This window comes from Condylura cristata, unplaced genomic scaffold, assembly GCF_000260355.1.
Source record: "Condylura cristata isolate star-nosed mole 26May11 unplaced genomic scaffold, ConCri1.0 scaffold00031, whole genome shotgun sequence".
NCBI classification, from domain to species: Eukaryota; Metazoa; Chordata; class Mammalia; order Eulipotyphla; family Talpidae; genus Condylura; species Condylura cristata.
Genome location: NW_004567132.1, coordinates 2161479 through 2178084, shown reverse-complemented (window position 1 = coordinate 2178084; position 16606 = coordinate 2161479). Strand labels below are relative to the sequence as shown.

The 16606-nt window shown below is 35.0% G+C and overlaps 1 protein-coding gene across 1 annotated transcript in view; it reads right to left on the bottom strand.

Annotated features, from left to right (window-relative positions):
* The window catches only part of EML6 (echinoderm microtubule associated protein like 6), a 269788-nt gene that overhangs the window by 93860 nt on the left and 159322 nt on the right, over positions 1-16606 (bottom strand). The window contains exons 11-16 of the mRNA XM_004691400.2: positions 15892-16059; positions 14922-15028; positions 11721-11839; positions 9994-10180; positions 7973-8078; positions 2959-3052 (exon numbers count right to left, since the gene is read on the bottom strand). Coding sequence (XP_004691457.1) covers positions 2959-3052; positions 7973-8078; positions 9994-10180; positions 11721-11839; positions 14922-15028; positions 15892-16059 — 781 coding nt within the window. The remainder of the gene's footprint in view (positions 1-2958; positions 3053-7972; positions 8079-9993; positions 10181-11720; positions 11840-14921; positions 15029-15891; positions 16060-16606) is intronic.

Here is a 16606-nt window from a genome sequence, read left to right as displayed (position 1 = left end):
ACAATGGTATGTCATTTTGAACACAAAGGGAAGATTAATAAATGTTATTTTTACAAGGAGAGACACAATTTAAAAAAATGAGAAAGCCAATTTAGTATGCAGAAGTCTTTATCATACTTACTAAACATATGTAAGGGAAAGACGACAATAGATTGATCAAGAAAGCCGGCACAGAAATGCATGCTCTGTAGCCCTACATCCCCAGGTTCTCTTGTCCTTAAGCTTCCTAGCAGGATGGTGATTCCACATTAACATTGGAAGTAGTCTTGTTAGGGTCTTTGCCTTAATAAGATCACCTTTGCCTAACTGCCTACTGCTCAAACTCCTGAGACGAGCATGTCAAAAATATTCATTCTCCCCCACAGTCACATGACCAGTGGATTGGAAATCCAAATATAAGGGCAGAGAGGCACTTCATTAACGATCTCATTATTTTGTCTTGATCGACATTGATATTAGACCATTTAACTGTAAGACTGGCTGTGGTTTTTGGACAGGTTACTTGAATAGTAAACTAAAATTTAAACAATCTTTAAGAAGAAAAATCATTCATTTCTCATGAAGGAGACAAATCATTCATGAAAATTAGCATAGAAATTATTCAAAGGGACTGCCTCAAGCCTCACAGGCATTTTGTAATGAGATTTCTATATGCAAACTCAAATCTCCTTTAATAGTTGAGCTATTGAGAAATAGTTTCACATAAACAGACTTGTGGGAGTGTGGAGCTTAGCAGCAGACACACATTAAATGTGAGCATCAATGGGTGATGCCATCACACAAGTAGGGGACACTGTCACAGAACAACTCGGCTACTGGTAGTAAGCTTTGTGAGGGCAATAACTGAAAACATGCAAAGTGAGGGTTGTCACTCAGTCAGCTGTGCTCTGAGAGTGAACTTGGCCTTCTTAGGCAGGGTGATGCCTGTAAACAAGGAGGTACCATAATTAAGTCTTACTTCATTTTCTTTGTCATTTCTCTTATGGCTTTCTTTTAAACTTTTTGTCAGCCTTTACATGTCTATCTAACATTGGGGGTACATTTCATACCCCCATATATGCACGTTTCATTCACCCTCCACCAAGCCTCCCTGCCAAGTTTCTACTTACTAAGACACACTAACTTAAGGTCATAGAAAGAATTTTTGTGTAGCTACTTACTTGTGTAAATATTTATTATTGTTAACAGTAAAATAATAGGTATTTGTATAAATTTTATGTTATCTTTATTTGTATGTATTTAATTCTAGTATTGCAAAGAATCTTAACAATCCTTGCTATTCCATCTTAGAAATTGAATTAGTGGTTCAACTGCAATTCTGCAGTTGTGCTGTTGGAAGAATGTCACATAAGTTTTGGCAGCATTTCCAAAAATTAATTTTATGATAAAATATTCATGTAATGGTGTTAAGTCACTTTATATAAATTAAATGTAGTGAATTAGTCATCTACCAAGTGTATCTAGAAGTATTTCTTCTATGTCTATTATTGTTTCGGGCACGCCATGGGTGAGCAGCCCATAGTTGCAGGAGTTTTTCTAGCAGGGAAATTGCATTTCTATTACGTTTGGGGGGTATTTTTGTCAGTAAAGGTAGTTTTAATGCTGCTTGAAAAGTCAAGTCAGGGTTTAATGTCCCAAGAGTCACATTGCTTGGGCAACAATTTAATGGCTCTAGAAAATGAGTCACCTGGATAGCTTGAGGACATCAACCTGTAGATTGGTAAAAGTTTAATTTTTGAAAAGTTAAAATTCATTACTTTTGAGATGCAGACATCTGAAATTATCTGTAATGCAGGTGGTACATTATCAGAAATGTTACACTAATATTCAGTATTGTAGCTAGGAGTAAAGCAGAGTTCTGCTGAGGAACTGAATCTGAGTATTGGAAGACAGTGAGACAACAGTGAGGAATATAGAAAGGAAGGCAAGAAAGCCATTACTTGGGAGGTGGATTTATGAGCTGCCCTTTGCTGCCAGGAATTCCATCTTAGTAAAGGTGATCAGAAAAGGTTCCTTTCCCCCTAAAACTGTCAGCCAGTCCTGACTCCAACTGCTCTTCCTTTGAGTGTCTAGCAATTTCTCTATCTTCATTGATTTAACCAAATTACTGAAGAACTTTTTTCCTATTTAATACTGTGAAGGGAAATGTTAATTTGAAAAGTAAATGCTAGAGTAGAGCCATTCACTTAAAAATGATTTTATATTACAATACAGAAAACAAACAAGAAAGAACTAGTAGAGAGGTAAACTGGTAACACACCTTGGGCAACAAAATTGTATTGCTGGGTTTTGGCTGCCAAGTATTTGACTTCTGACTTTGTCTGAACAAACAGTTAAGTTCAACGTAGTAGGAGTGGAAAGTAATGTCCTGCCTTAGGACTCACGGGGGGGGGGGGGTGCAGGGGAGTTGGAGGGGGAAGCTAGGGGTAAGGGAGGACAGGTGGCCTATAAACAGCAGTCTGTCTTGAAAGGTCTATTTATAAGATGGGGCGATTAGGGAAACAATTTGCCTGCTTTGAAAGTGAGTGGCAGATGCACACGACGGGACCTCCTTTCCAGCATGCCAGTCTCATGACAAATGGTACTTCTAACTCCAGTCACATTGAGAAGCCTGCACCAGGTGCTAAGACAGTGGAAAAACAAGGGGTATGGCACAAGTCTGAGAAAAGCTGCTTTTCTACTGCTGATCAAAAGCTCTGACATAGATAATGCAAGTAGTACTAAAGCAGAGTGATAGATCTTTGGAAAGGATTTCAGAATTTTCCAGTTCCTGAAACAGATACTAACTGTTTGAAGCCAGGTCTGTCACCATAAAATGTGACAGTATGTTTGACTTAGGTGTGAAGCTTTCTATGTGAATTTCATCTGAGTTTGAAGATAAAATTTTACCCCAAAATGAAAACTATTGCTTTGGAAGCATGGCAACCAGTTGGGCACTATAAGTCAGCAGCTTCTTACCTTGTTGTGGCTATTTTTTCTCCCTTTTTCCAGTCCCAAAATACAATACTGTGAAAATCGTCTAAACCAACGGACACCAGACATTTTCCATCAGCTGTGTGAAAACAATACAAATGTCAAATGACTAAATTCTTCAAAGAAAAACCTAGAACATTGTATATACTGTGGCAAGGAACAACAAATTGACTTTAATATTATTGTTTAGGCTTAAAAATACAAGTTCCATACAGTAAAGGGACCTGACTGAGTGAAAGGCATAGCTAGTAAGAGCTGAGCTGTTTAATGCATACTCCCTGGGTTGCTGAATTAGATCACTGACCCAGCATTTCAGCTGAAACACAGGGCTGGGGGTAGTGTCTCAGGTAAGTCACGCAAGCTTTGTTTCATGGCAGAGAGCTCTCATGACATTTACTGGGAGAGTCATTTGGCTTTGCGTCCCTTAGTCTATTTTCAGTTCTGGAGAACGGGGTTTGTTTTAACCCTCCAAGGTAAGAGCACTATGGAAACTGAACTTAACTTCAAAAAGTCTTTGCAAGGATGATTTTGTAATCAAAAATTCCTAATTTCCTATTTCAAGTGAGGTATGTTTGTTAGAGCTAGCTAGAAACTGTGGATATTGAAAATTTTTAAATATTCTAAATTTCTATGCCTATATTTGATGTTTACATAGCCTATCAGATATTTTTCTCTACATAAATGTACTTTTAAAAAAACAAAATAAAAATGAAGACATATACTTTAATTAATATACGGTTTCTCCATAAAAATACCAGGATAATTCTGAACATATCTTTTTCATTTATTATACACTGGGATATTTTCCCTTAGTATTAAATATTGCTTATAATCATGTCAGTGGTACCTATAATTTGAACAGCTACACTTTAACTGTCTAAGAAACAGGTAACCAAACTCATCATGCATGAGTTTCTTGGGGTGTCTTCTCTGTCTACAGAGGACCAACAACTTTCAAGAAACACAGATAGGTGATAAGCTGCTTCCTGCTAGCCCACTTAGGGTTCCAGCTGCTACTTTCAAGAGTAAAAGCAAAGTGAACCTGGGTAGTTATGATGTGTCAGCGTAGATCTGTCCACTGTAACAAATGTACAACCACGGTAAGGGAGTACTGGTGTACATATGGGAGAGGGGATATGACAGGGTGCAGGGACTATATGAGAAGCCTCTATAGCTTCCACACAACTTAGTCATAAACATAAAACTTCTCTAAAAGAATAAAGTCTATTTTTAGAATTCTAGGATAAATGCTTAGCCAAATGGTTTGCTGGGATATCAGAAGGATTAATTGAGGGTGCATTAGCACTCTTAACTGCACATTTCATCTTAATTAACTCATTATGGTTTTAAAAGGATCAAGTGAGATAAAAACATGTTTTGGCAAAAACATTTATTTTTGGTTAGACGGCTATTTTTTCCAGCTAAATCTAGCATTCCTACCCCAAATACTAACCAGTACCCAACCTATGAATGTCTTTATTTGTGCCAGAGACCCAGCCTTCCCCCAACTAACTGGAAATAGTAGTTTATCCCTTTTCTGGAGAAAGTGTCAGAGAATGCTACCGTGTGGTTTAACAAAGCAAATTCTTTCCCACACTCAACAACTACTAAGGGTTTCAAAGTTACATGAACCCTTTTAAGCTACTAGGCTATAGCATTAAGATATTAACACTTTCCTACAGGACTAAATCACAACCAGGTAATTACTATGAACAAATTATATCTTCTGAATCACAACTAAGCTTAAATGTTACCTGGCTTTAAAGTGGGCAAGGCCACTTACCCTGCATTCAGGAAAAGGGGCTGGTAATCACTTCCTACTCATTACTGACATTACTTTTTATATCCATCTTGGTTGGGCTTGGTTATGTTTCTATTTTAGCATCTACTTGGTGATCCCATTTTCATTGGAGTTTTCTCTCTCTCCCTTTTTAGATTATAAGGTCTTTAAAGCTTCATAATAATTCTATCCTGTTTCTTTGTGTTTCTCACACTCAGCTGGTTTTCAATGAATGTTGATTATAATGGTGACCTTGAAGGAAACAAAGAAATGTAAAGATGGAATATATTTATCTATGGCATGAAGGGAACGGAAATGTACATGTTATACAGCTGTAAAAGTTTTGATTACTGTACTACTTCTCCTTCCCAAGACGCAAATATTCACTGTCTCCTTTGTGCATTTTTAATGTTCTTTTGTAACCTATGTAGTCATATTAAAATGTCCTTAGCACATAAACATCCACACCTTTAAAATGATAAGTTCCTACATTTTATATCTTCTTGAAGATGACCATAGGGTACATTGATTTGGAGGATTTCTTTTATTAGAATTTCTGCAGGACCCTCTCCCCTCAGCTTGTCCTACCTGGCTAACCTAAAAAGTATATGGTAATTATGAGAAGAAGAGAATAAACATACAAATCCAGAGATGCCTCAATATTTGTACCTCTTCTTTGAGATGCTGACATCTTGAATTCTGCAGGTGTATACTATTTCTGCATACCACAGTGTGGAAATATAATTGGCTGCCTTTTGCTATTTTCCTGGTTTTCATGTCCCCCACAGAGATTTGACCTTAGCTTTGAAAATCCATTGTTCCTTGACCAGTTCATTGGTGTTTCTGATTTTCAACCATATTTTCAGAGTAATGTTCTCTTAACTCTTTCTGATAGTAGTATGTATTAATTATGGATATTTTGTCCATAACTTAGAGTCCTGAAGTAATTCTAAAGCATTTAATGTTAACAATAAAGGGAGAATCAGAAAGAGAAAAATTTTGCTAAAGTAATTACAATTTGGCTCCTTTATTCAGGACACTTAAAGAAAGCACAGATTTTCTAAACTGAACATAGTGAAATCAAGTTAGTTTTAAAAGTGGCCAGTACTCCATGAAGTGAAAGATTTTAGGACAATGGTGATGATATTTAGGCTAGAAGATATGGCTGAAACTTTCTCTTTCTAATCCATTTTTCTGATCATGTGGAAGCACTTTCTGTACTTTCCACACAAAAACAAATGTGCCATTTTCTCTAGACAATAAAATACATTTTTAAAATTAAAGAGTTTCTTAATTAGTTGAAACTATAAATTCAGTCCTTCTTTGTTTGCTTTGCGACAATGGCAAGAAAAAACTAGTAAAATCTTTGTATAATCCCTATGCTTATTTGTTGTCTTATTTTTACATAATTTGCCTACTTTGTATTTCCAGTTTCTTTTTATTAGAGATAAACAGTAAGTCTCAAAAACACCTCCTACAATGATGTGACTTGTAAAAAAAAATTAGGTAGATATGAGGCTCCCAGATGGGGCCACCAGCTAATTAGTAAACGATATTGGTGTGTGGTTTACATGGTTAAAAATGGCAATGTAAGTTATTTCCTTTCTTGAGATTTTCACTATAAACTACTCACTTTTCTATCAGTTTCCAAAAGGAAGGTGTAATTGTCCCTGCCCCTATTCAGGAAAGTGTATGACTCCTGACTGTTCCACACAGGGTTCTCTTCTCTCAGGGGACCATTTTGTGCACCAGCATGGACTCTCCTCATTTTTACTCGAGAGCCGGGAGGGAACAGCTGGACACAGCTGCTATTGGACAGAAGGAGTGAGGAAGCAAGTGAGCATGCTGAGTGTTCCAGGTACAACTTGCTACCCAAGTTGATTACTATGTGTGACAGGTACAGGACACATTCACATGACTGCTACACCACACGAACTCTAACAGGTGCCACAGAACAATGACAACAATGGCAAAGGGGTGAAGGAGAAGGGATAGGTCATTTCTCCCTGAAGGGATGAAAGAGAAAACTGAATTTTGTCTTAAAGTGTAATCAATCTTGAAGAGATATGAGAACAGCATGAACAAAGGAACACAAGCATAAGAAAGACAGGAGAGGGTCTGGGTTCTGCAGCTAAGTTGATGTGAAGGAGAGTGACTGGGCTAGTGAGTGTGAACGCTGCAAAGAAAGGCTGAGGCAACATCCTGGAAGGCTATGAATGTCCAAACAAGGGACCAGCCTTAAGTCAGTCAACCAATGGGAGACCAGTGGGTGGTAATGCAACTGTGCTTCCAAAATACTCAGAAGTGGGCAAGATGGAGACTGGAGGGAGTTAGGATGGAATCAGAGGGCACATTACAAACATGGTGCAGGTGAGAAGAAAGGGCTTGAACACGGAATTGAGAGGGTGTTATGTTTGAGAGCCATGAAAGTTAATGACTAATATTACATGTAGTACACATATTAATCATTTGGATAGAAGTTAGAGAAAGGGAATAATAGAATCAAGCTTTATAGAAAGTCTGAATTTTTTTTCCACTGATATAATTTCTACTGCTGGGATTATTAAAAATTTCTAGGTACAAATACCTTTGTGATAAATTCTCAATCACCAATCCTAGTTTCAAGAAATGGCCTTACTCTAAAGAAAATGACACTCATTAGTTAGTATTTTTATGGAACAGAGTTAAAATTTTAAATTAAGGAGATGGAAAGGTCAGTTATATTTTGTTAATATGAAATTTATTTCCAAAATACTAGTGTTGTAAAGGGGCTCTTTGCAGAAAATTTGAAGGCCTCCCCCTAGTTCTTTATGCTATAAATTGCAAGTGTTGTACTCCTACTTATTTGGAGAGATGAAATTGATGTTCTGAATCACTGCCAGATATTAGCAACTATGTCTTTCAGCAGCAACAGCTGCTCTGGGTTTCAAATGCTCTCGCAAATGCAGAACACAGTATGAGCTCAGGATAATGACTTGAGACAGATGAAATAAGGAAGAGCATAGGAAGTGTAATGTAAAGGTCACTTTTTAAAGAGGAGGTTAAGTCATTCCCATATCTGATTTCCAGTCTAAGGTGGGTAGCTGACATACAGAGTTTATCTCATTATAAACAGAATTCAGTTATAGAGCAATCTTAAAAACAAAACAAACAAACAAAAAAACCCTTGAAGTAAATGCAGACCCTTGTGTCAAGGACTATAGGGGAAAATAAGCTTACCTGAAAAATCAAGTGCACAGACTCCTCTCTGATGCTGTCCTTTCAACAATGACAAACATTTCAGCGTTTGTGTGTCCCACACATGAATGGCAGCATCTCTTCCAACCTTAAATAACAGGATGAGTATTATTAACAATTTCAAATAAAAATGAGTTTGTTCCTTAGGAGTCAAGTGCTGCTCATAATTCAAAACACATTTGGAAAAGTACCAAGAATCTCAGAAGTTACATGTTTCAACTTAATTATTTTCTAGATGAGAAACGGAGAGGCAAGGAGTCTAAGATTCTTGTCCTGGCTTCAAGTTGGGTGGTAGCAGAGCTTAACCTTGCATACTTCTCCCAGGTAAGGGACTTTTAAAATTCAAACTTAGTTCTCTACTGTGTTTTGTTTTTGCCTTCCTACCGTCTCAACTCCACATAAAATTCCACTTCTTGGTCAAGGAAATCACATATATGTTGTCATGAGTTCAAAAGAATTATTAAAAATATTAAAAATAACAATTATTTTACTCACCCTTAAAAGGCTCAGCTCTGTTTCTCCCCTAGGGAATGAAAGCTACATTGCTTAACTGTGCCATTAAGGTGGCTTCTTCTCTGGGGATATAAATTTCTATCACACGAATTTATATGAAAGGGAAACAATAATAACATGTTTTTCCTTACTAAAAATACATATAGGAGAAAATCTGGTGGGTATGAAGGCTCTAAAAAGGAAAAAAGTGACATAAACCAAGTATAACAATAGAATCTGGCCAACTCCCACAATGATGTGCAGACAAGTTCCCCTGGAGTGCTACTGGAATACTGATTTGCTTCCCATCTATTATAATATAGAGTGTGGCATTTCCTTGGGAGTTTATGTCAAGAATGAAAATCTTTGTTTTTTTTCTTTTCATAAGAGGTTACTAAATAGCCATGAACCACACATCATCTGTTTCTAAGACAAAAGGGGAGTATGACAAGTGAAAAGCAAAGCAGTGATAACTACTCGTATAACTTTGCATCAGGCATTACCTAGTACATAATTTGTACTTAGAGGGGAAGTAAACCAGTGTGTCAATTAATGGCTCTTTTCTTTGGAAGAACTGTAATTCTTTTACAAATAAAAGCTATGAATGCTTTCCTCAAAATGTACATTTCTGGGAATTGTGTCCCTTCATCTTTTAGTTTCATTCATGGTGACTGAGGATGCTGTGAGCCCTGTTCAAAGATTCTATGTCATGTTTCAGAAATACTTATCTAAGTTAAGCCATAATCCTCATATCAATAGTTTTTCTTGGAATTTGCCACTTAGATATAAAGTAATATTTTGCAGTTAAGTCATGAAAACACTAAGCAAAATTTTCATCTCACATTGGGAGAAATGAATGCAAAACTGAAAATACTGTTACTGCTTTTCTAGCATGATAATAAATCTGAGTTTAACAGATTTTTGTTTACTTATTAACTTTATTTCTTTCACCATACAAAAGATCTGAATAAAGACGTGTGTGTTGTGTGGCATTTCAATTATAAACTCAACACTAAGTTTAAGCATTCCAAGTGATTCAGATAAAAATGTTCTTGAAAGAGTAAAATATAAACTAAATTAGCCAAAATTTATATAGCTTTAAGCTTTACAAAAATAATTACATTCAGTATGTTATATTGTTAAAGGATGATTCAGTCAATAAACACTTGTTGAGTACCTAGGATATCTAAGTCCTGCACATAGAGTAATAAGGAAAATACATTAAGGCTGTGCATTCGTGGAACTTATATAACTTTAGTTCTAGCTAATCCTATTCATATGTTTCATCATTTGCATGAAAATCCCTCAGAGTTGCTTCCCAACAGTAGTAGCATGTATTAGGAGATTTTCACATCATCATAAAAAAATAAGATCCATCATAAAATGATCTTCAATTTCCCGACTCCATGTTTATTTTTACCAAGTTATTTCCTGAATTTCTAACATAAAACCTCGATATTAAATCTTCTCTTTCTTTGGCTAGGCTCCCATCTTAGAGGAGGAATATATACCTGCCCAGTTGCCACGTAGTCCTTCACTGGATGGATAGATAGGCTGAGAATGTCATCATCGTGACCCAGATAAAGCCTTTGGGAATGTTGTTGCCTGTTATACACAACAGCAACTGCAGCAATGTGGTAGACAACTTCTCCAGCTTGTGTGTAGAACAAGTTGTTTCTACAGTCATAGCCTCTATAACTGAAGCACAGGTCCAAGAAACACAAAGTAGTTGAACGAAGGGTGAATGAAGAGAGCAGGAGTTGTCAGCAGGTAAAGTCAATATGTTGACATGATGCACAAGTAAAACCACAGGTGTCTCTGTAGCTGTCTATGACAGTGATCTTTAATGGCGGTATGAGAACCACTAAGGGCATGTGATAACTTTCCAAGAGTTAAATAGACACTGATAATAATAATGAAACCTGTTTCCAGATTCTCAGTATGTGTTCTTTCTTAAAATCAACATATATGCATGTATATGTGTGTCTCTCTGTGTGTGTATATATATGTGTGTGTATATATATATATGCGTATATATATATATATATGAAACCTATAACTCAAGCAGAATTTAAAGAGTACAGTAACCACTGCTGTAAAACTGCTTCAATTCTCACCTAATTGTTTCTGTGACTAATCTTTCTCAGTGCTTATGTCTATTAAAAAATGAAAAATGAGAATATATCACTTTGTTACATTCTAGCAATATGTACCTACACACATATATATGAACTCATTGAAAACATTCTTTACATATTTAATGCATGTAGAATGTTATTATCTACATGTAATCAATATAAGAAATTTTATAACATAAAATATTATCTAACATTTAAATATATATAATTATAATGTATAATTAAAAATATTGTTTATGCTATATCTTCAAAATTCAGTGCTCATATAATACATCTCAGGTTCTGACTAGTCACATTACAAGTGTTCAGTGGCTACTAATGGATAGAAAACTAGCCTTATGGCCACAGGGATTTAATTGAAGTTGAATTTAGAGTTTTTCCTTGTAGAATGTATAGTTGAATGGTCAGTAAAAGACTTTCAAGCATAAAAAACATGTAGGGTAAAATTCTGTGTAGTAGTTAAATTATTACAGAAGAAAAGGGAAATAAAATGAAAATGACTTCATGGGGAAATACAAATAATATCAAATTTCTTACTGTTAAAGAAGCATTGGTTCATGTGCTCTTTTTAAACTGATGATGGTAGGAATCAACTATCTATAGGAATCAACCAATTTACTAGGTTATACTGTATCCATTCAGTGAACAATATATTTATAAAGTCTTCATAACTTTTAAACTTAAGCTTAGATGTCAAATTTAAGCATGTCAGATTTTTAAAAAACTGAAAATACAAAATTTTCAAAATTCAAAATTATTTTGGTCATATGTGAACAAAAATGATTGTAGAAAATAATGTTGTAGGTAGAATCAGCAATAGAGTAGGACTTTTGTGTATAAATAAAGGTGGTAAAGAGGATGAAGTAAGACAGCAATAAACTGAAGAAACATTTGCATCATGACAGTACATGAACTATGGAAATCTAGATACCCATAATGGAATTGCCAGAGTACACTGACTGAGAAAACTACACAGAGAATTATAGTTAAGGTATTAACCACAAGGAAGTGTTAATTAGAGAGAAGCCAGCCTGACATGGAGCAATAATGAGAAGAGACCCTCCTTAGCCTGCTGATAAAGGTGGTGACAGGCTACTCACCCATGTATGAACTGGAGTTTTAAGCTGTCCTCAGGAGCCTTTTCTCGTTTGAGGAAGGGCACTGCATGGTTTTTCTCTTTACTTTGTTGCTTTAGCTGAGGTAGATCTTCTTTGTAAACCTTAAAGCATAACAGAAACATTTAGTTGAGACTCTTTTCTTCAGTTTCACATATATTAAAATCTTGGTATCCTCAGGAAAGCTTTAGTGGCAGGGAATCAAGTTTTTGAGGAACTTAAGAAGCCAAGAAATAGTTGCTACAGAACAATAAGGTCATATAAGATACAAAAGGATTCATCAAGAGGATCTAATAAGCATAAATCATTATGTACCCAACATCAGAGCACTTAAATATATAAAGCATATACTAAACTAAAAGGAGAAATAGTTGGGGGTTGTAAAAACCCACACTCAGCACCAAATACATCATCCAGAGAGCAGTGAATTTTAACAGCACGATAGATAAAATGACCTACAAGACATATAGAGAACATCTGATCCAAAAGCAGCAGAACACACTTTTATGCTTAAGTACCATACAGAACTTTTCCAGCACAGACATTATGTTAGGTCACAAAACAAATCTCAACCAACACAAAATGATAAAGTATATCAAGTATCTCTTCCAACACTATGGTATGAAACTAGTAAAAATTGAACAATAAAGAAGAAATCAAGATGAAGATAAAAAAACTTGAGACATAAATCTCCAAATTTAAGGAATACAGCAAAAGAAGTCCTAAGAGGAAAGAAAGTTTGTAGCTACACTCATTAAGAAAAAAATGAATGATTTTAAGTAAACAAACTAAAATTATACCCTAAAGAACTATGGAAAGAACAAATTAAGCCTAAAGATAGTAGAAGAAAGATTAGAGCAGAAATAAGTAAAGACTTTGAAATAACAGAAAATAAAAATGCTAAAATAATAGAAAATAAAAAACTAAGAGTTGATTCTTTGAAAAGATAAGCAAAATTGAGGACATCAGCTATGAGATTTTATTTTACTTCCTTCTAGTGAACAAAATTGACATAAAACATCTTCTAAGTCACTGGAATGCAAAATACTTTTAAAAAATATGCTTCTATGTTCCTGAAGTAACTTGTATCTAAAATACATTAATTTTCTGGAAAGAAAGGAAATTATTAAAGTTACAATAATATACAAGAAAAATAGTGTATTATTTCTTCTAAAGCAAGAAATCTCAATAATTTGCAAAATATGGGCCTTAAAGTGATCAGTCTTTGAAAATTTTCTTCATGTTCTCATGCATCTTGACAGATCAGACTCTGTCAGACAAAGCTTTTGATATAATTTGGGCCCTATAATGTGCTGCTGTGAGAACATCTTCCTCAATTTAATTAACTGCATGTAAAAAGCAAACTTTTGTCAAGATGTATTTTTGCCCTGAGAGAGAACAATGTAACACATTGAAAAGTAGAAGCTATCCATTAATAATTTCTTATCTTCATAAAGGAAAGTTTTTATTTAGTCAGATTATATTACTAACAAAAATCATAAAATATTATAATAATAAAGACATGGTTTAGGGTTTCACTAAAAAAATCTGTTTTAAAAGGAAAACATACAAAATTTTGTTGCAATTTTGTCTATTACAAATGCAATTAAGCTTTTAAAATCTAGAGATATTTATTCAGTTGAATTCTAGATATTTTCATCAGCTTAACTACTTTATAGCACTAGCTTCCAGTATTGGCATTTCTACTGCTTATTTGAACAAGTATCATAAACTCTGTAGGCCTCAAATTCCCATCTGTAGAACAAAATAAAAATCCCTGCTCAGGAATAATTCTGGCATAATGCATTTGTATATTAAATCATAGAGGCAAGTGCTTTGAAAAGTAAGATATATGGCAGGATATATAAATCTTGGCATGGGTTTCAGTGTAGTCAAGCCTTTTCACTCTTTTACTACCTAATTTCACAAAAACTTTACAACTAAAGAAAACTGTTTATCTTTCCCCCTAAATTTTATGTTCATTTTTCTTATATTCATTTTTTCTTTGGTATTTAGCTATAATATTGTTTAGTGTTTTTTGAGTATTTCCACATTAATAATTATTTTAAGATCCTTCTTTAGTAATTTTATTGCCTAATACACTGTATCACTACACAAGCTGACTTAGTCATAAAGTAGACCCAGATCATGACATGTAACTCTTCTAATTTTACAAATATTGAACCAATGAGTGATGGCTACAAATGCCATCATCTGAAAAGCAGTAAATTTAGTGTTTAAATAAGAAGCAAAGCCAAGTAGTACATAAAATGCATACTTTGGAGAGCAGTACAGACTTACGCAAGTTTTACTCTAATACTACAGAAGGTGTGGATGTCCTCAGGCTTATTGTGGGGCTAGGTTTGGTAAGGCACAGAACCTGGCCCCAGAGATATTCAGTACAGCATAGGCTTCTGTTTAAGTCTCCATGGACAGTGCAGAAAGCTGCTGTGTCTAAATCTCATGTTTAATTACCCCATGTTTATTGATAAGATTTGCTTCACATACCTTTGTTAAATGACAATGAAGAAGACAGAAATCCTACAGTTACCTCTCCATGTCCAGACACTTCTAAAGAATTTGCTCTCTTTATTACTCACTCTTTAATGCTAAAATGTGTACTTTCAAGAAAATAGGATTCAACTGGGATGAAATTGCCCAACTTTTCTACTAAAGATGACTTCTGACCAGAGAGAGAACATCAATGTATTTGAGTTTTCACTTTAATTAAATGGGTAATGGTCTCTTCCTAAGTAAAGAGAGAAACTGGGTTACCAGCTCACTTGCCAGTCACTATGGGAGAAGGCTACCTCTTCCATGTGACAAATAAAACCAAGAAAAAACCAAAAAACACAAGCTTTTAATAACCTGTTAAGAAAATGAAAAATCCCGTATGTTTCCAGCACATTTTCTGTTGCAAAAAAGTATTTTAATTCTAGGGAAGCAGGAAACCCTATCTGTCACAACTTTAGTTTTGAAACTTTACTACTACCTTCCAAAATTTTTTAATATGTATTTAAGGTTATTTTTAATATGTATTTAAAGATAAGGAGCAAGGAATTTTCCGAATTCCTGTCTGGATCCTTTTCTGCCTAAGTAGCAGACATTTCTAGTGCAATTACCAAAAATCCAGTGTGATCACAATCCTAGGTGATGAGGCATTTGCCTTGTCTACTGCTTACTAACCTGGCGATCATAATTGATTTGAGTTTCTTGCTCAATGTCAGAGTCCAACTCTGGCACATCAGATAAGTCTGAATCAGATTCTTCACTGTAGGAATCAGTGCCACCTTCTGCAGAAACACAACATGTGAGATACACAAAAAAAATTCTGAGACTCTAATAGTTAAGCATTTTAAATATTTTCTATCTTCTCTGGCATTTGATGTACATTCTTAAAGCATGGTCTTTTTATCCTTTCATTTTTTGGATAAATTCAACACACCTCAAATCCTCTTCAGAACTAGGATAATTTCCTTCTCCCCCACAGACTAAACTCTCTAGCTAACAGATCTTTAGGTTTTAAATCTTGCTTTAAAAAGAAGAAAGATTTTTTTCAAAGAGAAGGCTGAAGCAAATCCAACTATTTACATTAGTTCAATAAAGATCTCCTTTAACTTTAATATGCATATCAAGGGCCAACAATCGCAATAATCAAAATCACTGCAGAGCCTTTCCCAATAAAAACATTTCCTTGTGGACTGTTTTATTTTTATTATCTGATCATTCCTGCCAATATCACAGTAAAGAAAAAGTCCATGGAACTGGAATACATTAATCCCAATAGTGGACCAATTCTCTGGAGGCAATTCTCATTTCAAAGGGCACTCTGTCACCCCACACCTGACCAAGCAGACCACTCACTAGTTACAATTGTCCTAAGGAGGCTGAAATACATGCATTATCTTCTAAGGGTGATTCTACATGTAAGTCTTAGATCTTCAATGTGCATTTGCATAAGCAAACTCCTTGGAAGAGAACTATCCATCTGACTCATATTCATATCAAGTTGCTTCTATATTATTTTAAAGTTTATTTTTGGAGTAAATTGTTAAAAAATTGCTTCAACTCCTTACCTCCAGAAAATACATTAGAACATTCTTTGAAATTTTTATTGAAGAATAAAGAGATGTTTAAAAATTATTACTGGCTTTACCATGTGGAGCAGTTTCCAGCAGACCATTGCTGACACCTTCTGGAATAAATCTCCACTGGAAAACTGAATGGTCAGCTCCTCCTGTGCTTAATACCCACTGGAAGTCATGGGACCAGCGGACATTTGTGACATGTGCAGAATGACCCACATACTTTCGAAATTTGGCACCTGAAAAGATAATTTTTGAGATTAGGGGTGCATCAAATAGAATAGCTAAAATAGTAAAACCTTTACACGTATTAGAAAATAATTTTACTGTAACAAAACAGCAAATATTCCAAAAGATATCTCATATACTACAATGTGGGTTAAGCTAAAAATGGCCTTAAAATTTATAATTGTATGTAAAGACACATCTGAACCTGTTCCAAGTAATACCTACTGCTCCATTAATTCTGAAAAGAATGAATATCTTCTACATTCTTAACTACAGGATAAAACAGGCAGTCAACAACAGGGAAACAAAATCATTCTGTGGGGAAAGAACTGTTGTTCGTGGTCTTATAGACCATGAATTAGGCCTATAATCAGGAGACTAAATTAATTCCATTTTACACTGGTTGTTCAACTATGTCCAGGGAGTGAATGAAATAGAAAAATTATCTGAATTTGCAATCGTGATACAACTGCAGGAAAGTCTCCAGTATATGGTGAGTCACAGCAGCGTAAGACACGCATGGAAATAAGTAGTGGCCATCAGATGTGGAGGTCCAGC